At 39.7% G+C, this 22,943-nt stretch overlaps 1 protein-coding gene across 13 annotated transcripts in view; it reads left to right on the top strand.

Moving 5' to 3' along the window:
- The window catches only part of Frmpd4 (FERM and PDZ domain containing 4), a 1,105,936-nt gene that overhangs the window by 949,542 nt on the left and 133,451 nt on the right, over window positions 1–22,943 (top strand). For all 13 annotated transcript variants that reach the window (NM_001369234.1, NM_001033330.4, NM_001359072.1 and 10 more), the window contains one exon: window positions 16,669–16,829. In NM_001369234.1, the coding sequence (NP_001356163.1) occupies window positions 16,669–16,829 (161 nt within the window). The remainder of the gene's footprint in view (window positions 1–16,668; window positions 16,830–22,943) is intronic.

The raw sequence follows: 22,943 nt of genomic DNA, 5'->3' as shown, positions 1-22,943 counted from the left end.
TAACAGACTACACAGAACATTTTTTCTCAGTCAGTGTTCTTTTAGAATACCATAAAAATTAGAATTTGTTTTGCTTTAAAAAGGGGCTATTCATATCTCCTAATTGGGTAATATCAAATCTGTAAACTATTTTAAAATGAACTAAACTTTGCATATTTAGTCAATGCCAGTGCAAAGAAGCCCTGCTTATTCTAAAGTATTCTGATACTCTCCAACAAAAGTTTTTTTTAATTTGTGATCGCAAGGTTAATCATCCTGGAATCTCTTGGCTTTCAAGGACTGTGTAAGTTTCTAAGCTTTGAATCTTTAAATGCTTCTGACACATTGTAGAAATTGACTGACAGTGGCCTGTGGAATTGATTAGTAAAGGTTAAGGTCTTGTAAACCTATGAGGTACTTGTTCGCAAAGGCAAAAAGCATGAGCCGTACTATTGTGTGCAGTGAAAACCCATTATATGCAGTTACTTCTATTAAAAGATTAACTCATCTTCAGTGGAGGAATTTGCTTTGCCTCATTTGATCTCCAAGGACAGAGACTTGCACAGATTTATTTGCTCAAAACATGGGAATTGAATATAAAAACATATACATGGCAAAAGAAATAGAACACAAAGACATGAAAACAGAAATGTTCAAGCAGCTCTGCCCCTTGACCTCTGTAGCTCTGGATACAGGCACATTTAGGATGTTCACTAGCAGGAATTTCTAACCCTCCTATCATAACATTCCTTTCAAAGTATGCTTACCTAGTCATTTTGCTTCTGATCTGTGACTTCTTCTTTCCCTCATATGTTTCTCATTTCTAACCTGGTATATGTACATATAATTATTGTGCTGAATTATTTTTCTAGTAATTTATTTATTTATTTGCTTTACATCTATGTCACTGCCCCTCTTATCCCATTCCCCCTCTCACACAGTATTTCCCCTTCCCCCTCCCTCTCCCCCTCCCCCTCCCTTTCTTTTCTGAGAGGGTGCCCAACTGGGTATCCTCTAACCCTGACACATCAAGTCTCTGCAGGGCTAGGCATATCCACTTTCACTGAGGCTAGATAAGGCAGTCCAGCTAATGAAACAGGATCCACAGTTAAGCTACAGCTTTAGGGACAGCACCCACCCCAATTGTTGGGGGACAAGGATAAAGACTGCGCTGCACTCTGCTACATATATGTGGGTTGCCTAGGTCTAGCCCATGTATGCTCTTTGGTTGATGGTTCAGTCTCTGAGAGCCCCCAAGGATCCAGGTTAATTGACTCTGTTGGTCATCCTGTAGAGTTCCTATCCCCCACTCCCAGAGCATCCAGTCCTTCTCCCAACTCTTTCACAAGATTCCCTGAGCTCCATCTAATGTTTGACTGTTGGTCCTCTGTATCTGTTTCCATTGGCTTCTGGGTGGGAAATCTCAGGGAAAAGTTAGGCTTCTGTCTACAAGCAAAACAGAGTACCACTAATAGTGTGAGGGATTGGTTCTTGCCCACAAGGTGGGCCTTAATTTTGTCCAGGCATTGGCTAGTCATTCTTTCCATGTCTGTTCTTTGTCCCTATACATCTTGTAGGCAGGACACAATTTGGGTTGAAGGTTTTGTAGATGGGCTAGTGTCCTTATTCCTCCTCTGGGAGTCCTGCCTGGCTACAGGAAGTGGCCACTTCAAGATTCATATCCTCTCAGCTTCTTCCAGCCTTTTCCTAATTCACCTACAGGGGTCCCTGACTTCAGTCCAATGGTTGGGTGTAAGTATCTGTATCGGTCTCAGTCAGCTGCTTGTTGGGCCTCTTATGAAGACCAGCAGTCTCAACTAACCCAGACCTCTGAGATCTCTCAAACACTGAGCCACCAACCAGTCAGCATATGACCTGGTCTGAGGCCTCTGACACATACATAGCAGAAGACGGCCTGGCCTCAGTGAGAGAAGATATGCCTAACCCTTGAGAGACTTGAGGCCCCAGGGAGAGTAGAGGCCTGGCAGGTGGGGGGACTCTTCTTGGAGACAGGGCAGAGGAGGAATAGGATGAAGAACTGTGAAGGGTAGAGCAGTAGGGGGGCAATGACTGGAATGTAAAAATATAAATAATAAAAAAATTTAAAGATTCATATCCTCCACTGCTAGGAGTCTTGGGGTGCTCTCATAGCACTCTGGGTCCTCTCCATCATCCCGGGTTTCTGGTATATCCTAGAGATAACCCCACCAATTTTTGTTCTTTCTCCATTGCTCTGCCAACACCTGATCAACCCCAGCTTGCTCCCCTCCCCATCCCTTCTCCTGCCCTGTTTTGTCCCTCTATCCACCTTTGATATCCATTTTATTTCCTCATTTGAGAAAGACTCAACCATCCTTATTTGGACCCTCATTATTTAGCTACTTTGGGCCTGTGGATTGTAACGTGGGTATCCCATACTTTCTGGCTAATATCCACTTATGAGTACATACCTTTCATGTCATTTAGGGACTGGGCTATCACTCCCAGGATAATATTTTTTAAGTATATCAACTTTTCTTCAAAATTCGGGATACCCCACTTTGGTCTTCATTCTTCTTGAGTTTCATGCGTTTAGCAAATTGTATCTTATATCTTGGGTATCCTAAGTTTTGGGCTAATATCCACTTATCAGTGAGTACATATTGTGTGAGTTCCTTTGTGAATGTGTTACCTCACTCAGGATGATGCCCTCCAGGTCCATCCATTTGGCTAGGAATGTCATAAATTCCTTCTTTTTAATAGCTGAGTAGTACTCCATTGTATAAATGTACCACATTTTCTGTATCCATTCCTCTGTTGAGGGGCATCTGGGTTCTTTCCACCTTCTGGCTATTATAAATAAGGCTGCTGTACGCCATTTTTAAATTGTGTTGTTGGTATATAACTTCTTGAGTTCTTTATATATTTTGAATATTGACCCTGTGTTAGATGTATTGTTGGTGAAGATCTTTTCCAAATATGTAGGCTGCTGTTTTGTTTTATTGATGATGTCTTTTCATTTACAAAAGTTTTTCAGTTTCATGAGGTTCTATTTATTGTTGATCTTAGTGCCTGAACCATTGCTGTTCTGTTGAAGAAACTGTCTCCTGTACCAATGAGTTCAAGGTTATTCCCCACTTTTTGTTCTATTAGATATAGTTTATCTGGTTTTAAGTTGATTTCTTTGATCCACTTGTACAGGCTGATGAATATGGATCTATTTGCATTCTTTTATTTGCAGATAGTCAGTTATAACAGCACCAATTGTTGAAGATGTACTCCATTTTCCATTGTATAGTTTTGGTTTCTTTGTCAAAAATCAAGTTTCTGTAGGTGTGTGGGTTTAATTCTGGGTCTCTGATTCAATTCCATTGATCAACCTGTCTTATTCTATACCAATTTGGTTTTTATTACTGTTGCTCTGCAGTATAGCTTGAAATCAGTGATGGGGATACCTCCAGATGTTCTTTCATTATACAGGATTATTTTAGCTATCCTGGGTTTTTATTTTTCCATATGAACTTGAGAATTGTTCTTTCAATGTCTGTAAAGAACTGTGTTGGAATTTTGATGGGTGGTATATTGAATCTGTACATTACTTTTGATGACATTTTTTACTATGTTAATCCTACCAATTCATGAGCATGGGGGATCTTTCTACTATATACAGAAGATTCTGATATCTTCTTCAAATTCTTTCTTAAAAAGCTTAAAGTTCTTGTCATGCAGGTCTTTCACATGCTTGGTTAGACTTACACCAAGATATTTTATATTATTTGTGGCTATTTTGAAAGGTGTTGTCTCCCTAAGTTTTTTCTGAGCCCATTTATCATTTGTATAAAGGAGAGCTACTGTGTCCTTTGAGGTGATTTTATGTCCAGCCACTTTGCTGAACGTTGTAGGAGTTCTCTGGTAGAATTTTTGAGATATATATATATATATATATATATATATATATATATATATATTCATATCATCTGAGAATGGCGGTGGCGGTACTTTGAGATTTTTTCATTCCAAGTTGTAGCTCCTTCATCTCCTTTAGTTGTCTTTTCACTCTAGATAGAACTTCAAGTACTATATTGAAGACATAGGGAGAGAGTGGGCAACCTTGTCTTGTCCCTGATTTTAGAGGAATTGCTTTAAGTTTCCATTAAATTTGATGTTGGCTATTAGCTTGCTGTATATTGCCTATATAGTGTTTATGTGCATGCACTGTATACATGATCTTTCCAATACTTTTAACATGAAGTGGTTTTAGATTTTTGTCAAAGGCTTTTTCAGCATCTAATGAGATTATCTTTTTTATTTTTTTTTTAGTTTGTTTATGAGGTGGATTACGTAGATAGATTTTCATATATTCAACCACCCTTGAATCCCTGTCTTAGTTAGGGTTTTACTGCTGTGAACAGACACCATGACCAAGGCAAGTCTTATAAAAAAACAACATTTAATTGGGGCTGGCTTACAGGTTCAGAGGTTCAGTCCATAATCATCAAGGTGGGAGCATGGCAGTATCCAGGCAGGCATGGCACAGGAGGAGCTGAGAGTTCTATGTCTTCATCCAAAGGCTGCTAGTGGACGACTGACTTCCAGGCAACTAGGGTGAGGATCTTATACCCACACCCACAGTGACACACCCATTCCAACCAGGTCACACCTATTCCAACAAGGCTACACCTTCAGATGGTGCCACTCCCTGGTCCAAGGATATACAAACCATCACACCCTGGAATGAAACCTACTTGATCATGGTGGATGATGTCTTTGATGTGTTTTGGATTTGGTTAGGGAATATTTTATTGACTATTTTTTGCATCGTTGTTTATAAGGAAGATTGGTCTGAAATTCTCTTTCTCTGTTGAGTCTTTGTCTGGTTTAGATATCAGGGTGACTTTGGCCTCAGAGAATGAGTTTGGCAACTTTCCTTCTGTTTATATATTGTGGAATAGTCTGAAGAGTGTTAGTATTAGCTCTTCTTTCAAAGTCTGGTGGAATTCTGCACTAAAACCATTTGGACCTGGGCATTTTTTGTTGTTGTTGTGGTTGTTGTGAAACTCTCTTTTAATGACTACTTCTGTTTCCTTAGGGTTAAAGGACTATTTAGATAGTTTACCTGCTCTTGATTTAACTTTGGTAAGTGGTATCTGTCTAAAATAATCATCCATTTCATTTAAATTTTCCAGTTTTGTGGAGTATTGGCTTTTTTTTTTCATTTTTTATTAGGTATTTAGCTCATTTACATTTCCAATGCTATACCAAAAGTCCCCCATACCCACCCACCCCCACTCCCCTACCCACCCACTCCCCCTTTTTGGCCCTGGCATTCCCCTGTACTGGGGCATATAAAGTTTGCAAGTCCAATGGGCCTCTCTTTCCAGTGATGGCCGACTAGGCCATCTTTTGATACATATGCAGCTAGAGTCAAGAGCTCCGGGGTACTGGTTAGTTCAAGTGGTTGTTCCCACTTCTAAGGAGGGGCATAGTGTCCACACTTCAGTCTTCATTTTTCTTGAGTTTCATGTGTTTAGGAAATTGTATCTTATATCTTGGGTATCCTAGGTTTTGGGCTAATATCCACTTATCAGTGAGTACATATTGTGTGAGTTCCTTTGTGAATGTGTTACCTCACTCAGGATGATGCCCTCCAGGTCCATCCATTTGGCTAGGAATGTCATAAATTCCTTCTTTTTAATAGCTGAGTAGTACTCCATTGTATAAATGTACCACATTTTCTGTATCCATTCCTCTGTTGAGGGGCATCTGGGTTCTTTCCAGCTTCTGGCTATTATAAATAAGGCTTCTATGAACATAGTGGAGCATGTGTCCTTCTTACCAGTTGGGGCATCTTCTGGATATATGCCCAGGAGTGGTATTGCTGGATCCTCCGGTAGTACTATGTCCAATTTTCTGAGGAACCGCCAGACTGATTTCCAGAGTGGTTGTATCGGCTTTTGAAGTAAGATTTCCTCAGTGTCCACTGTTATGTCGCCATTTTCATGTTTGATTTTTTTAAATTTGCAAACAATATCTCTGTCTTTTAGTTAATTTGACTAAGGATTTGCCATCTTGTTGATTTTCTCAAAGAAAGAGCTCTTGGTTTTATTGCTTCTTTGTATTGTTTCTAACTGAATATTTTCAGCCCTGAGTTTGATTATTCCCTGTCTTCTATTCCTCTTGGGTGTGTTTGCTTCTTTTTTCTAGTGTTTTCATGTGTTACTGAAATTGTTAAGATGAGAACTCTCCAATTTCTTTATGAAGTCCTATTGCTATGAACTTTCCACTTAGCACTACTTTCATTGTGTCTCATAAGTTTTGGGTATGTGGTGCTAAATGTTTTCATTGAAATCTAGAAAGTCTTTAACTTCTTTATTTCTAACCCCAGTGATCACCGAATAGAGAGTTGTTCAGTTTCCATAATATATAGGCTTTCTATTTTTGTTGAAGTCAAGCTTTAATCCATGGTGATTTGGTAAAATGAGTGGGGTTACCTCAATCTTCTTATATCTGTTGAAAATTGCTTTGTGACATGATCAATTTTAGAGAATGTTTAGCATGGTCTCAAAGGCACAAACTGGTGAAAATGGAGTCTTGAAGTATCCCACTATTGATGTGTAAGATTCAGTGTGTGGTTTAAGCTTTAGTAATGTTTCTCTTATGAATGTGTGTGCCCTTGCATTCAGGGCATAGATGTTCAGAATTGAGAAGTCCTTTCATTGGATTTATCCTTTAATTAATATGAGGAGTCATCCTTCCCTGTCTCTTTTGATTACTTTTCATTGAAAGTGTATTTCATTAGATCTAGAATGGTAACTCCAGCTTGCTTCTTGGGTCTGTTTGCTCGGAAAACTTTTTTCCAGTCCTTTACTCAGAGGTAATGCCTATTGTTGCTGAGATGTGTTTCCTGTATGAAGCAAAATGCTAGGTCCTGTTTATGTATCCAGTCTGTTAGCCTATGTCTTTTTATTGGGAAACTGAGTCCACTGATGTTGAGAGATATTAATGACCAATGATTGTTAATTCCTGTTATTTTGATGTTGGTATGGTTGTGTGTGTTTCTTCTTTTGATTTTAATGCTGTGAATTTATTTCTTGTGTTTTCTTGAGTTTTGTTAGCCTCATTGTGTTGGAGTTTTCCTTCTAGTATCCTCTGTATGGCTGGATTAGTGGAAAAGGTATTGTTTGAATTTATGTTTTCAGGGACTGTCTTGGTTTCTCTATCTATGGTGATTGAAATTTTTCCTGGGTATAGTAGTCTGATCTGACATTTGTGGCCTCTTAGGGTGTATAATCCATTTACCCAGGCCCTTCTAGCTTTTAGCGTTTTGGTTGTGAGGTTGGGTGTAATTCTAATAGGAGGTCTGTCTTTATATGTTACTTGGCCTTTTCTTTTTACAAGTTCTAATATTCTTTCTTTGTTTTGTACATTTAATGTTTTGATTATTTTGTGGGGTACGGGATTCTCTTTTGGTCCAATCTCTTTTGTGTTTTGTAAGGTTCTTGTATGTTTACAGCCATCTCTTTTTTTATATTAGGGACATTTTCTTCTATGATTTTGTTTAAGATATTTTCTGGGACTTTAATCTGGGAACCTTCTCCTATTCCTATTATTCTTAGGTTTTTTTTTTCAGTTTTCCAAGTGTCCTGGAAGTTTTCTATTAGATTTGCCATTGAATTTGACTAATGGATCAATTTCTTCTATGGTATTTTCTATGCCTAAGATTCTCTCTCCCATCTCTTATATTCTGTTGGTGATGCTTGTATCTGTTGTTTCTATTCTCTTTCCTAGGTTTTTTATATCCAGGATTACTTTAGTTTATGTTTTCCTTTATGTTTCTATTTCCATTTTCAGCTCCTGATCATTTTATTCATATCCTTCACCTGTTTGATTGTATTTTCATGTATTTCTTTATATTTATTCATTTCCTCTTTAAAGTTCTCTACCTATTTGAGTGTATTTTCCTGTGTTCTTTAAGGGATTTGTTAACTTCTTCTTCTTTAAAGGCCTATATCATATTTATATGATTGGGTTTAAGGTAATCTTCTAGTGCTTCAGTCTTACTAGGATAGGCTTTCTGTAGCAATAATGCTGAGATGTGGTGGTGCCACATTCTCCAGGCTCTTGAATCTGTTCTTCCACAGTCCTTAAGCCATCTAGTTTTCCCTGGTGTTGTCTGGGTGATCCTGATACCAACAGGAATCTATGAGAAGGTAGGGGAGCCATGTGTCAGACAATGGAGGACCCAACTCTGTTGGCTATGCTTTAGGCAGACCCCACTGGCAAGTAATTGGTAGGACAGTGTTTCAAGCTGATAGTTCATACAGCACCTGCAGGCCTCCATGGGGAAGCAGGATGCTCTTGGAGTCCCCCAGGCCTGCTTGGCACAGAATGGCAAACCAGGAACTGGACAATGGAGGTTAGAGCACCACATGTGTGCAACTGACTTCAGCTGGACAAGCCTCAGGAAGACCAGACTGGGAAGGGATTGGTGAAGCAGGGTTCCAAGATGGCTGTTTTTGTGGTCCTGAAGACCTCCACAGGAAAGTAGGATACTCTTGGTGTCCCCCGAAGCTCCTTGGCTTGGTAGGGTGAGCTCAGATCCAGACAATTCAGGTCAGGGGATCATGTGCAATTCACCACTGCCAGCTGTGTTTGAGGAGGATCTGACTGGCAAGGGATTGGTTGTGGCAGTAGCTTAAGCTGTTTCTTCTTGGGATCCTGAAGACCTATATGGGAGAGCAGGACATTCTTGGGGCCTCCCAAGGCTCTATGGTACTAAAAGACAATCCCAGAGCCATACAATGGAGGTCCTGGGACCACATGCATACAATTCTCCTCTGCTGACTCTGCCATGGGTGAACCAGACTGGGAAGGGATTGGTGGGGCAGGCTCCCAAGCTGGTTGCTCTGGGGATCCCACAGACCTCCTCAGCAAAGCAGGACATTCTTGAGATCTCCCTGTTCTCTTTCTTCTATTCCTATTGTTCTTAGCTTTTGTCTTTTCATTGTGTCCTAAATTTCTTGGAAGTTTTGTGTTAGAAACATTTTAGATTTGGCATTTTCATTGACTCATCTATCAATTTTTATCTATCAAGATATCTATGGTACCTTCTATCAATGATATTCTCTCTTCTATCTCTTGTATTTTATTGCTGATGCTTGCATCTATGGTTCCTGTTCTCTTTCCTAGGTTTTCCATCTCCAGGGTTGCCTTTGTTTATGTTTTTTTTATTGCTTCTATTTCTAGGTCTATTGCTTTTATTTTCAGGTTTTGAAGAGTTTTATTCATTTCCTTCATCTGTTTGATTTTATTTTTCCTTGTGTTTCTTTAAGGGATTTATTTATTTCCTCTTTTATCTTTCCTCGATTATCTTTATAAGATGAGATTTAAGAACATTGTTTTGCTCTTCAGATATGTTAGAATATCCAGGGAAGAGGTTGGTTCTGATGGTTCCATATTGCCCTAGGTTTTGTGGGTTGTGTTCTTGTGCTGGCCTTTAGCCACCCAGTTGTCTCTGATGTTGGTTAGCCTCTGAAACTGCAGAGAGCTGGCAGTTCCTAATAGCAGAGGGCCTCTTGTTGTCCTGGGTGGCAGCCAGACTGTATGGAGGCAGGCTGTGCTGTGGCCTGGAATGAAGTGTAAATCCTGGATTGCAGGTAGAGTTGTTGACCAAAAGATAGAGCTCAGAGGGGATGAAGTCAATCTTAGGGTTGGTGAGCTTGCTAGGGGCCCAGCAGGTGGGGGATTAGGTCATGGGTATCTCAGTTCTTTTTCTGCAAGTGGCAGCAGGCCTCCACAAAGGCAGGTTGAGCTATCTCCCAGAAATGGAGTGCAGAGCTGGGGTTCTGCATCGAATTCTTATGGTATGGAGTAGCCATTCATATATAATCATGTTGAAGATTCAAAATGTCTGAGTATCTTTAGCAGAACAGAAATCATAGTAGACCTCAATGTCTTCCTTTTTCATTGTCTATTCCTGTGATAACCCATGTAGTCTCTTGAACTTCACTGATTCTGCCATTACTTTACACTCATTCTGAGGGACTCGCTGCCTTCTTAGGAAAAGCATCCAACTACTACTTCTAATGTTTCTGCTCTTCACCGGAGTCTTCAGCTTTATCTTCTTCCACCAAGTAGTTCATACTTTCAGGGGGGAAATGCATACAAAGAGTGGTTTGGAATCAGCTTTCACTTTGAGCTCTACTAAAGGCATCTCCCCCAAATCAAAAACTGAAATGTACATATCATCTGTTTCAGACATGGGAGAGAAAAAATCTCAAGGAGGAAAGGAGCAGCGGATGCTTTCAATATATTATTTTGTCACAACATTACCCTAATGTTGACATGATGGAAACCTTGCCATATATAACAGAAAAATGAGGTAGAGAAGACTCTATGTCAACTTTAGCAACCCACACTGAGCTTGATTTGTCCCTTCCAGATTGTCTTTTTTTTTTTTTCATTGCTAGAGAACTCTGGTTTGCTTATCTTATTGATGTTAGTAAAAACTTCCACACTAATCCCCTCACAGACTACCTAAAGCTATCAGGGATGCTGGAAGTTCCCAATGAATAGATTGCAGAGAAAATCAGGGAATAGGTTCCCCTAATCAGGATAGCAAGTTTGCTAACTACAATATGTCTATTTGTGAAATATGAGAAGAATGGATCGAGAGAGAGAAAGAGAGAGAGAGAGAGAGAGAGAGACCTTTTAAGTGTTATTGAAAGCACTGGCTATAAGATTCTATGAGTTTTTATGCATATTGCTCCAATGTAGTGTAATAACACTCAACACAGCCATTTCTTATCTCTCATTCAGGTCACCTAAAGGCTGGGCAGCTCTCGCATGGGTAGCTTTTCATGGAGCCTTAGACTCTGCTTTGTCTTTTACGTGTACATTCTGTAGACCAGGCTAAAGGTACAGAAACTCACTTTTGGCTTCTCATTATGAGGACAAAACAGCAAAGGCATCTGCCCAAAGGATCTGTACTTGTCAAATCTAGGTTCTTTGGGCAAAAGGTATATTAAAGTCAAGGGATGGAAAAATTACACTAAGTGCCATAAGAGGCAGTGGAAAGGAAGGGGGGAGCACAACTTAGTAAATGAAGTAAGATGAACTCTCTTAACACAGGCTAGTGCTCCTAGGACAGAGATGGGAAAAGGATAAAATGCTTGTGACTGGTACTCTCCTGAAATGACATCTGGACTTTCTTGGTACTAAAGTCACCTTATCATGCTAAACTCAGGCACAGATGCCTATTTATATCCTTTTCAGTTCAAGTCTTAACCTCTCAGGTGACCAACCTGCCATCACAAGCCTGGTCAGATACCTTAATATTCACACCAAAGGTGATGTTTCTAAATTTGGTTCTTCCAAAGATTCTAGAAGAATCTTCCATCTCAGCAAAATTTCAACAGAAGGATCTTGCTGACTCTAATGGGTGCATCAAGTCCAAGAAAAGACTATAGGTTTTCTTCTAGTATGCTTTCTGCCAGTCAATGCAATTTTTTATGATCCTTTTACTGTTATAGCAGGAGTCACACAATCCCTTTAGAAATGAAATCCCCCAAGAAACAGCAAGACTGTTCAGTTAATCTGGATGACCACATTTTCCACCTCAATTATTAGCCCCTATTTTCAAGTCTTAGATTCCTGACTTATCTGTATGTGTTTGCTGGAGGACCCTGGGGAAGGGATGAAGGTTGATGTACTGCACGACTGTATTCTTATAGTTTTAGCATTAGGATTTGCTGAAGCATGATCAAGAGGTGAAAATATGTGGATTTCAAGTTCCTTAAAAAACTCACAATCAACCTCACCCCGCCTCCCAAAAAAGAAAAAAAAAATCTCAAAAGTTCAGGTTCCCTTGATTCTTGCCTTCCAGAAAGATCAGCTTGGCATTTCATGGTATGGAGATATCTTAGTGCAAATCTGTCTACTAAAGAAGAGAGACTGATAACTTTGAGATCATTAATCTGAAAATGTAACCTGATGAGCAAGAAAATGGTAGTGCTATCAGAAGCCTCCCCTCGATATACAAGCAAAACAAAGTGGATCAAAAAATCTTTTTTTTTTAGAATTAATTTTTTTATTAGGTATTTTCCTCATTTACATTTCCAATGCTATACCAAAAGTCCCCAATACACTCCCCCCCCCCACTCCCCCACCCACCCACTCCCACTTTTTGGCCCTGGCGTTCCCCTGTACTGGGGCATATAAAGTTTGCAAGTCCAATGGGCCTCTCTTTCCTGTGATGGCCGACTAGGCCATCTTTTGATACATATGCAGCTAAAGACAAGAGCTCCGGGGTACTGGTTAGTTAATAATGTTGTTCCACCTATAGGGTTGCAGATCCCTTTAGCTCCTTGGGTACTTTCTCTAGCTCCTCCATTGGGGGCCCAGTGATCCATCCAATAGGTGACTGTGAGCATCCACTTCTGTATTTGCTAGGCCCCGGCATTGTCTCACAAGAGAAAAAATCTTTAATAAACATCAAATGCAAAAACTAGCAGCAGACAGAAACTATGCATTTCATTTGGTTTGTAATGAATTTGGATGGGGAACAGCAGTGCAGCTATGCAGTCCCACATGAGATACTGACAACACAGGAAAGCAGTATCTAAGAAAGGAAGGCTCCTGCCTGCCTCAGCTCTGATTCAGAACAAAAATAAACACTTCTCATGACTCTCATCCCGCCAGCTCACTCCTTATCCCTGTACTACATGGTATCATTTCATTCTTTGTTTTTCATTCTCTTTTTGTACCCCTGCCTTGGGTATCTCAAGTCTTTTTTTGCATTTATTCTGCCATTGCATAGGATCTAACATTTTAATTGCGAGCCTTGTTAACATGCAAGGCATGTTACTCGGAGAGTTGAGCCATCATTTTCTGAACACTTACTATGTGCCAAACATTTAGTAAATGCTTTACATGCCTTGTTTGCTTTGCACATCTCTCTTATGACATTGTTATAATTACTGTCATCATTTCCCAAATGGTGTATGAAGTAGGGAAGCAGGTCATATGACTAGTATTCAGTGGCATTAGAACCCAAAGCCGAGTCACCTGACTTCAAAGTCTTACTACAAACAATCATGCTGGGTTTCAATGTCCATCCTAGAACTCAGTACCTGTTTCCTGAGCAAATAGGAAGAAGACATGATATGGGTGCATCAGAACATGTACTCATGGTCCATTCTTGTAGAGAAAATATATGTGCAGGAGAAAAGTTCCAGAGTAAGATGTTCACTCTTGATCCATAAGTTGGTTTCCAACAATATTAAAAAGCTCCCAAATCTCTACCACTTCTGTCATCTCACCCCAGTGTGAGTGATTATGATCTGTCAGAAGGGATGCCATGGTCCATGGGTGTTCTTTTTCTTATGTACTATTCTTTCTGCAGTCAACACAGTAGCAGAATGCTACTATTCAGACTTTAGGTATTAGAATGCTAACATTATAAGATTAGATAACATCTATTTTAGAACGTTAGAATGCTAACATCCAGACTTTCTACTGGGTTACTGGTTTAGTCAGAGCAAAAGGCCAAATAGACACGTGAGCCTGTACCATCTCTGCAGAATCTCCACTCTCATTCCTTTATTACCCCATCATGGCTTCAAACCCACAGCCTACCTCTTACTGGCCCCTAGATATCACTAGGCATGTTTTTCTTTCCATGAGGTATGTTGCACTTCATGACTCCCATGTCTTGAGAGCACCTCCTCCAAATGTTAACCTGGCCCTTGGTAGAACAATTTGCAGCACCCTTATTTAGTAGCTATCTTCCCAGACTCTCTGTAAATTCTCTCCTTACTAACCATAAACTGGTATGAACATTTTGTTTTTGTCTGCTTTCTTTCCTTTTATATTCCCAGAATGGAGAACCCAGTGGGTGTTTAATAAATTAACTAAATGAATAAATTAGTATATTATGAAGTTGTCTTCAAGGATTAAGCAAACTAACATATGGAAAGCATTTAGAACAAACAATACTTAGTATGAAATTGATGTTTAATAACTGTCATTATTATTATATTGTTATTAAATTATAATAATATGAGTTGTTGAATGAATGATATATTGAAACTTTAAATGCTGTTACTTTATTGTTTCTTAGAAAGAATCCATTAAAGCCACAGATGTTTAAAATATTCTAATTTAATTGCCAATGGGCTACTATAAGAGATGCCAACCAAATCATTTGTGTCCTCCTTTCCTGTTATCTAGAGTGCACATTGCCATGGCCTCTTTGTTGTACTCATTTCGTTCCCTGTCATGGCTTTTGAAGAGAGCTAGTGAAGATGGTCAAACAGCTTTCATCACAGTAAGGTCTTCAAGAGATAAATCACATCACAGAGATGAGCCTTAGAAAAAAAGCATACAACACATTTATCCGTTCTGATTCTCCTCATGTTCCATGTCTCAAGCAGTTACATTCTATTTAAAGGAGAGTTTAAAATTGTGTTTTCCTATCACACACACACACACACACACACACACACACACACACATATATATATATATATCCCAGAGGGTTTTGCTGAATTTCCCTAACTCCTATTAATTACACGGAAGAACATCATACTTCCTTGTTCCCTGTCTTTCTTTCTTACATTTGGACAGTACATTGTCCAGACAGCAACATCCAAGGTAATTTAAAATGATATTCTTTTGCTTATTAACGAAAAATATTTTAAGTTAAAATGAGTGCTAGGGAGATATCTCAATGGATAAATGTGCTTACTTGCTGCTAAGTTTGGTGACCTGAGTTCAATTGCTAGGACCCACATGGTAGGAAAAGAAAACCAATTCTTGCAAGTTGTCTTCTGACCTCCACATGTACATTATGGTATGTGCTCATGAAAACACACACACAAGAGGGGGGCAGAGACAGAGAGAGAAAGACAGAGAGAATAATGAAATAAATGTAGAATAAAGTTAAGTTACTTGTCCTCAAAAGAAAGCTGTTTTGGACAATCATTAATGAAAACTTTGCTAGGAGTTGCAGGAGTAAGTTTTGACTAGACTTTCTGGCCTATCAGCCATGGGGACTTGAGAGATGATACCTCATTTTTAAAAATAATTTTTCTATTTATTTATTCATTCATTTATTACATCTTGACTGCAGTTTCCCCTCCCGTCTTTTCTCCCAGTTCCTCCCCTCTTATCCCTCCCCCCCCTCATCCACTCCTCCTCTATTTTTCTTCAGAAAAGGGCAGGCTTCCCAGGGTATGAAGAAAACATGACACACCAAGTTGCAATAAAAATAGGTACCTCCTCTTCCTTTAAGACAAAGCAACCCAAGAGAAAGAAAGGGTGCCAAGGGCAGGCAACAGAGTCAGATACAGCTCCTGCTTCCACTGTTAGGAGTCCCACAAGAACACCAATCTATGCAACTGTAATATATGTGCGGAGGTCCTAGGTCAGCCCCGTACAGATACCTAATGGTTTTGATTTTAATTTCATTGTTGACAAATGTTATAACAATGACTGTTCTGTTCCCTTAACCTGTTCGGTGACTCTAAGTTGAAAGCACTTTGAATTTTTAAGTATTATTTATTATTGATGGTTTCATACATTTATATCATGAATCTTACTCCTTTTTATCCTCTATCCTCTCCTCTCATCCCACTCCCTCTTCTACTGGAACAATTTTTCTTAACAAATCTTCCTTCTCTTTCCATGTCTTCTTTCTGCATGTGGTCACTGAGTTTACTTAGAGTTTCTTGTACCACTGAAGAGAATTATGCTTTCCAAATGCCATATGATATTCAAGCTTGAATTATTACTAAAACTTCTGTTAATGAGAAAATTCATTTAAAACGTTCAAATTGTTTTTTTTTCCCTCAAAGTAAATGTCATGACCTAAACACTTAGTTCCTTTTAGAATGAAAAATGTATTTGGTACCAGGATAAGCCATCACCACTAAAACCATCCATATTTTAACTTATTATTAAATAAGCTAAAATTCATTTAACTTTGATAAGCTCAAGTTCCATATATACTTCCTGCTGAATGCCCATTACTTTATGAGACCATGGGTCAGCATTGCAGTTAAAACTTGATAGTGTTATACAAAGAAGCAACTTTTTACCCTTGCTTATCAGTTCAGTTTGCTGTTGAAAACCTGCTGTGGGTCAGACACAGTTCTAGGTAGGTGAGACATATCATGACTATAATTAAGTTCATAAGACTAGGTCTGTAACTGAATGGCATGTGAGAGGCCCCAGGTTCCACTCTCAGCTCTAGGAACATGACAACTAAGTATTTTGTCCTTAAAGGCTTTCTGTCGTGGAAAGCAAAGCAGTAAGAATAAAAATCATCATAAAAATAAATGTCTTCTGTAGTACATTTGTAGGTAAGTGGTTCCTTGGTGGAGAGAGAAAATTAAAAAAGGGAAAAGAGGTAAAAAAAATTAAAATAGTATTCCAAGGTAGTCTTTTATATGATGGTAATATGTGAACAGAAATTTGACAGAGGCAACAGTGCAGCCTGCAAATAATTGTAGGACAAGCATTTTATATTGTATGAACAGTCAGTGCAAAGCCCTAACATGGGCATTACAGCGTTCCCATGGAACAATATATAGACCATAAAAGAATCTCTAAATCTTCCCTACTCTCTATCAGTGACAATAGGTTTCATTTCAAGACTAATGCCTAACCACCACATTGATAACTTTTCTCTTGTCTTATTTTTTTCTACAGTCACATGACACAGGCAATCCCATTTGATGACCCTCGGTTTGACAGCTGCCAAATCATCCCCCCAGCTCCACGAAAGGTGGAGATGAGGAGAGACCCTGTGCTGGGCTTTGGGTTTGTGGCAGGGAGCGAAAAGCCAGTGGTCGTTCGGTCAGTAACACCAGGTAAGGATCTAAAACCCACCCTGTGGTCTTTCATAAAGACTAGTAGTTGTCAAACCCAGTGAGAATGACTTCAGTTCATTTCTGTGAGTGATCAGGCTGTGAACCGAAGCAACACTTTCCAATTCCCCAAAAGATTGTCCCCCCCCAAAAAAAAATACAGGCTGAAATGTGTCACCAAAATGGGCTTTATTTTTCATATTTACGTATGTATTTTTGTATATGTATTGGTATTTTAGAGACAGAGCTTTGGTATGTTGCCCTATATGCTTGGTACTATATCTGTAACCCTACCTAAAATAAAGCTCATGGCAGTCTTACTGCCTGTATGCCCATGCCTGATTTCCAAGAAAACTTAAAACTGCCAAATCCATCATATCCTTGGGTCAGGAAAAACACTGATAGAATCACTGTTAACCATTGCATCATTTCTGAAAGGAGAAATTCGAATAATGATAGGCAGGCATCATAACAGGTATAAGTACCTGATAGAAAACATAGTGTCATATTCGCGTTATAGTATAATTTATTCCTGGGACAGTTGAATTATTTTACAAGTGTACACATCCTTTCCTTTTCACTAAAGGCAAGCAATGTCTATGCCCCATTGTTGTTGGCATGGATCAAGAAAATGACTTTGGCCAATGACACATTGGTGAATACACTCAACACACAAGGTTGGAATGCATGTGTATAGTTGAACTCTGTCATGGCTGTAAAAAAGTATGTTTTCCCAGGGAGGCTACTATTCCTACAGCCTCAACTCCACAATAAGCTCCTGGGGTAGCATCCTGTTAGCCTGAAGCCTGAACCTCAGTTCAACCCAATCTGTAATCTGAATCCGATCTGTTCAGCTATGCCAGGCCAGGATCATCCTAACAATCTACAAATGGGAAAAGGAACAATTATTGGAATGATCTGTTATACAACAGATACTAACTGGTGTATATCCTCTCAATCTCTCTCTCTCTCTCTCTCTCTCTCTCTCTCTCTCTCTCTCTCTCTCTCTTTCTCTCTCATTACATGCTTTATTTTTTGCCTTCCCTCCCAGAGTTCTTCATCCCACCCTCCCTCCCCTTTCCTTCTGAGAAAGTGCCCCTCAGCATCCCCCTTCCATGGGGAATCAAGTCCCTACAGGATTAGGCATATCCTCTTCCATTGAGGCCAGACAGAGCATTCCTCTGCTACATATGTGCCAGGGGACTTTGACTAGCCCAAATATGCTCTTTGGTTGGTGACTTAGTCTCTGGAAGCTCCTAGGAGTACAGGATAATTGATACTGTTAGGCTTCCTACGGAGTTGCAAGTCTCTTCAGCTCCTTCCATCCTTCCCCTAACTCTTCCATAGGGGTCCCCGACCTCAGGCCAATGTTTGGGTATAAGTATCTGCATCTATCTCAGTCAGCTTCTGGTAGAGCCTCTCAGAGGACAGCCATGCTAGGTTCCTGTCTGCAAGCACACCATAGCATCAGTAATAGTGTCAGGGTTTGGTTCCCACCCATAGGATGAATCCCAAGTTGGGCTGCTCACTGGTTAGCCAGTCATCCCTTTAGTCTCTGCTCCATTTTTGTCCCTGCATTTCTCTTAGACAGGAACAACTTTGGGTCAAAAGTTTTGAAGGTGGGTTCGTGTCCTCATCTTTCCACTGGAGACCCCCTGTGTAACTAGTGAAGGTGGTCTCTTCAGGTTCCATCTCACCCCGGTTGGGCATGTTGGCTAAGATCATGAATTTTGCAGGCAAATGAATGGAAATAGAAAATATCCAGAGTGAGATAACCCAGGCCCAAAAGGACGGGCATGATGTGTACTCACTGATAAGTGGATATTAGCTAAAAATTACAGACTACCCATGATACAACTCACAGACCCCAAGAAGTTAAACAAGAAGGAAGTCCCAAGTGAGGATGCTTCAATCCAAATTAAAAGTTGTTACAAAAAACTCATAGGAGGCAGAAGGAGGAAGGGACCTGGGTGGCAGAGGGGAGAGGGAGGAGAAATGTGGGGACAAAATCAGATATGGGGGAAGACAGGAGGAAAGCCCAGAAGGTAAGGAGAATAAATGGAAATATGCAGCTGCTGGGGGTGGGACTTGGGCAAACCTCTAGAAAGGCCTAGAGACCTGGGATGCGAGAGGCTCCCACGTCTCAATGGAGGTGATGTCACATCTCTTAAATGCTATAATATGATAGTACACTGCATCTCAAGCTATTCCACTATCAACACAATAGACTCACTCTACTCTTCCAGAAAAAAATTGCTTTGGTTATTTATTGTGTACATTTATGCCTTTATTTTAATGGAAAAATGATGCTTATCTCCTTTGTCATTACTCTGAAGCTTTTGCAAATCAGTAACAGAACTCAATAGTAAGGTCCTACACATAATAAGATGGATTCTAGGGGCTAGGGAAATGGTTCAATGAGTAAAGTATATGCCATACAGGCAAGAGGAATGGAGCTCATATCCCCAGTAGGCATGTCAAAGTTTGCATGTAAAGCAAAGCATGGTAGCACACATCTGTAATGAGCAGTGGGGTAGGACTAGAGAGTAGGTGCCAAGGACTCGTTGCTAGCTAGTAGATATACAGCTTCAGTGAGGGACTATGTCTCAGAGTCAGGTGGACAATGGTGAAGAAAGCACTAGACATCAAGCTCTGGCTTCCACATTTATACAAACATACATATGCACAAAAACCTACAATACATGCGCCATGCACATTCACACAAGATGTAGAAGTGTCATTTGCAAAGAGCACAGGTTCTCCTGTAATATTACTCAAATTTGAGTACTGTCTCTGGCTCTTATTAGGCTTTGTAATACCCATGTCCTGCCCCTGCTTTTCAGTTGGTTGTAATTTTCTGTGTTATCCATGTTATGAGGATTCTCATAGCATCTAATTTAGCAAGTTATTGGGATGTACATAGAGATACTTCCATAACTTCTGGATTATTATTAATAAATTCTCAAGTGTCTGGCCTTTTAGTCAGGCAATGATGGGAAACAAAAGTTAACTAGTGAAGTGATATAGAATTTTTAAAGTTGATTAAATTTTTAATTTTCTGTTCTTTTGACATAACCTGGATGAATCAAGGACCACAAATACAGCTGAGCACTTTTTACCGGGGCTGATAAGAGTGTTTCATTCCAAGCTGTGCCAACACAAAGCTCCTAACTTTGTCCTCGGGGCTTTATGCTTCATTAGATGTGATTCATATTTTCTGACTCTGTGAATGCTGAGTTTGAAACTACTGAGGATTGTATTTTCCAAATATGAGTGCTTCTTTTTAGGTTTTATAATATAGATCCAAGTACACACACACACACACACACACACACACACACACACACACACACACACATATTGTGATAGTATAGAAATGAAAGCGACCTCTTGAACTCATATTTCTAGAAACCAGCTTTCCCAGAGATGAGGAAGACATATAGCACAGACAGAATTCTGTACGTGCCGAAGCAGACACTGGAAGCACTGGAAAATCTCTACTCTCTCTTTTTTTTTCCACATCCTGAACTCGTCTTTTCTTAGAGAGATTATAACACCACTGTCCATCATTTTGAGGAGAGTAGTAAAAGTGAAGAGCAGAAAGTCCTTCTTCCGGTTATTTTTGAGTCAAAGTGTTGGTCAGATAAACTGTCTATCATAAAAGTGACTCCATTCAAGTCCCAGGTGATTTTAGCAACATGGCCAGATTTTTTTCATAGGGCACAACCCTGTTATCATAGCAATGGTGGTGTAACAATTCTCTGAAGGAGGCCATTATTTCATATTTGGGAAGGATTTGTGAGTTGCCTCTTCCAGAGTTCTTGATTTAAGTTGCTTTGGTTAACCAAGAATATTCCCATTGATCTAAAGGAATAAGTCAACAATATAGTGACTCATGACAGTGCTCCCAGAACTCAGGGGGCTAATTCAGGAGGATAACTGTAAATTCAAGCCCAGCCTGAGCTACATAGTGAGTTCCAGACAGTTTAAGCTATGGAACAAGACCTGGTCTCATCAAAAACAGATAAAACTCACAGGTGAAACCTAAGAATATGTCCTATTGTTTGAATGTGGTGTTCTCACCAAAACAGTTGAAATCCCCCCTTCAAACAGCATGTCAAAAAAAAAAATGTTTCCGTGTTTAACCAGCATTTGATTTATAACCATTTGCTTGACTGAATAGGTATGGCTGGTTGCACATAATCAGATGGTTGGAATATGTTTCTCAAGTGCTCTTTCTGAATTCCTTGTGTGCAAACACTAATTCTCAGTGCCTAGAGATACAAAATGAATGTTTTCTATCACTTATATAAGTGCTTTTTAAAGTTCCCTATTTCCTCACTCCCCAGAAATACAAATTGATGGTACAGTTCGAGTGGCACATATGCCAAGTGTCAGAGTGTCTGGAGAATAACCAAAGGAGTTTGAATTTCTTGTTCTGGTCATGAAATATTCATTCCAATTTTAAACAAAGGAGTAGCAAACTTATTAGGAAGATAGTATTCTAACTACACCTATTGCCTAGTGCTGCCTCTCTGGAAATAAGGTGAAAATTATATAGTACCACATAGCACCATGTCAGTATTTGGGAGGTAACTGCATCCAGCTGTACATGGGGGAATAATTCAAATAGTTGAATAATCTGAGTAATTGCTTAGGCTTTTAAATTTCAAAGACAGTTGTGTATTTCACACAGATGTAGCTTTAAGTCTTGTTTTGCAAGAGGGAATTCAAAAGAGAAATCAGCCCCTCTGAACTTGCAATGCATCCTGATATAATTGTACCTTCATGCCTATTCTGTTGCTGCTGAGCTCAGTTCTCTCATTTTGTTCGAGGAATCGTTGTAATCTTCAGTGAGGTTACCAAGTGAAACATTATGCTTATAGCCGTGGGCAGCATTACTGCCCCAAAAAACATTAGTTTCTTATTCTCTCCTTAGGAATCCAGCTGAAAAAATGAAACACCCCATGACATCTGAACTGTCAGGCCATCACATCTAGGCCTGGCTGCTGTGCTGTTCATAAACAATTTACCCAAATGTCAACAGCAGACAATGCCACTAACCATGATATATCAGGGCCTATGAGCATAGACACACATCCATGTGCACTTGAAGTTAGATATTTGACCAATCACACCCCTCTGCTACTGACATGGGAACAAATTTATTGTTAAAATCTTAGGTCACAAGTAGGTCTCCTTTCTTCACTGACTTTATTTATTGTATTTTATTTATTATTTTATATGTATGCGTGTTCTCCTGCATGTCTGTCTATGTACTGCTTGGGCGTCTGGTGCTCTTGGAGGAAGTCAGGAGAAATCACTGGATTCCCCAGGACTGGAATTACAGACAGCTCTGTGTGAGCCTCCTCATGGCTGCTAAGACTTAAACCAGGGTCCCCTAAAGAGCAGCCATTGTTCTGAACCTCTGAGCCATCTCTCCAGCCCCAGGGCCTCCTCATTTAACCTCTTAAGCAATCATTTAAATGTTTGTGATGAAACTGTTTTCAATTCCAGTTAATATCAAAACTACAGAATTTGTCTCCACTTCATTTAACCTGTCCCAACAGTACTTAATACACAGCCAAATTTTATAAGATGCCCTTACTAACATCCTATGGTTGAGTGTACTTGAAAGGAACAAATCCATACACTTTTGTTCAAATCTAGTCATGCCCTAGTAGTTGTTGAAGAATACAGGTGAAGCTATATCTTGAGATTCTTCTATTGCTGCCTCAGGAATCACACAAAGGGTGGCTGGAACGATGACTTAGAAGGTAAAAAGTACTTGTTGCTGTTGCAGAAGTCCTGAGTTTAATTCCCAGTACCCAGATGGCAGTTCATGTCTGTCGATAACTATAGTTCTAGAGGATCTAACTCCCTCTTTTGGCCTCTGCAGGTACTGCACACATGTGGTGCACAAACACACATGCAAACAAAACACCCACACTCATAAAATGAAGGAAAACTATGTGAGAAGAACTGAGAGCCTTGTATCAGTCTTGCTGGTGAAGCTTTAGAAATCCACAGATGCCTGAGTTCCACTCCCAGGAATCCTGACAAGTCAGAGTGCAACCTGGTCCTCAGATAGTCCCAAAGAATGCCCTGATGTTTTTG

This window comes from Mus musculus, chromosome X (assembly GCF_000001635.26).
Source record: "Mus musculus strain C57BL/6J chromosome X, GRCm38.p6 C57BL/6J".
Classification (NCBI taxonomy): Eukaryota; Metazoa; Chordata; class Mammalia; order Rodentia; family Muridae; genus Mus; species Mus musculus.
Note: the sequence above shows the minus strand (reverse complement) of the source record. Positions and strands in the feature narration are given on the sequence as shown.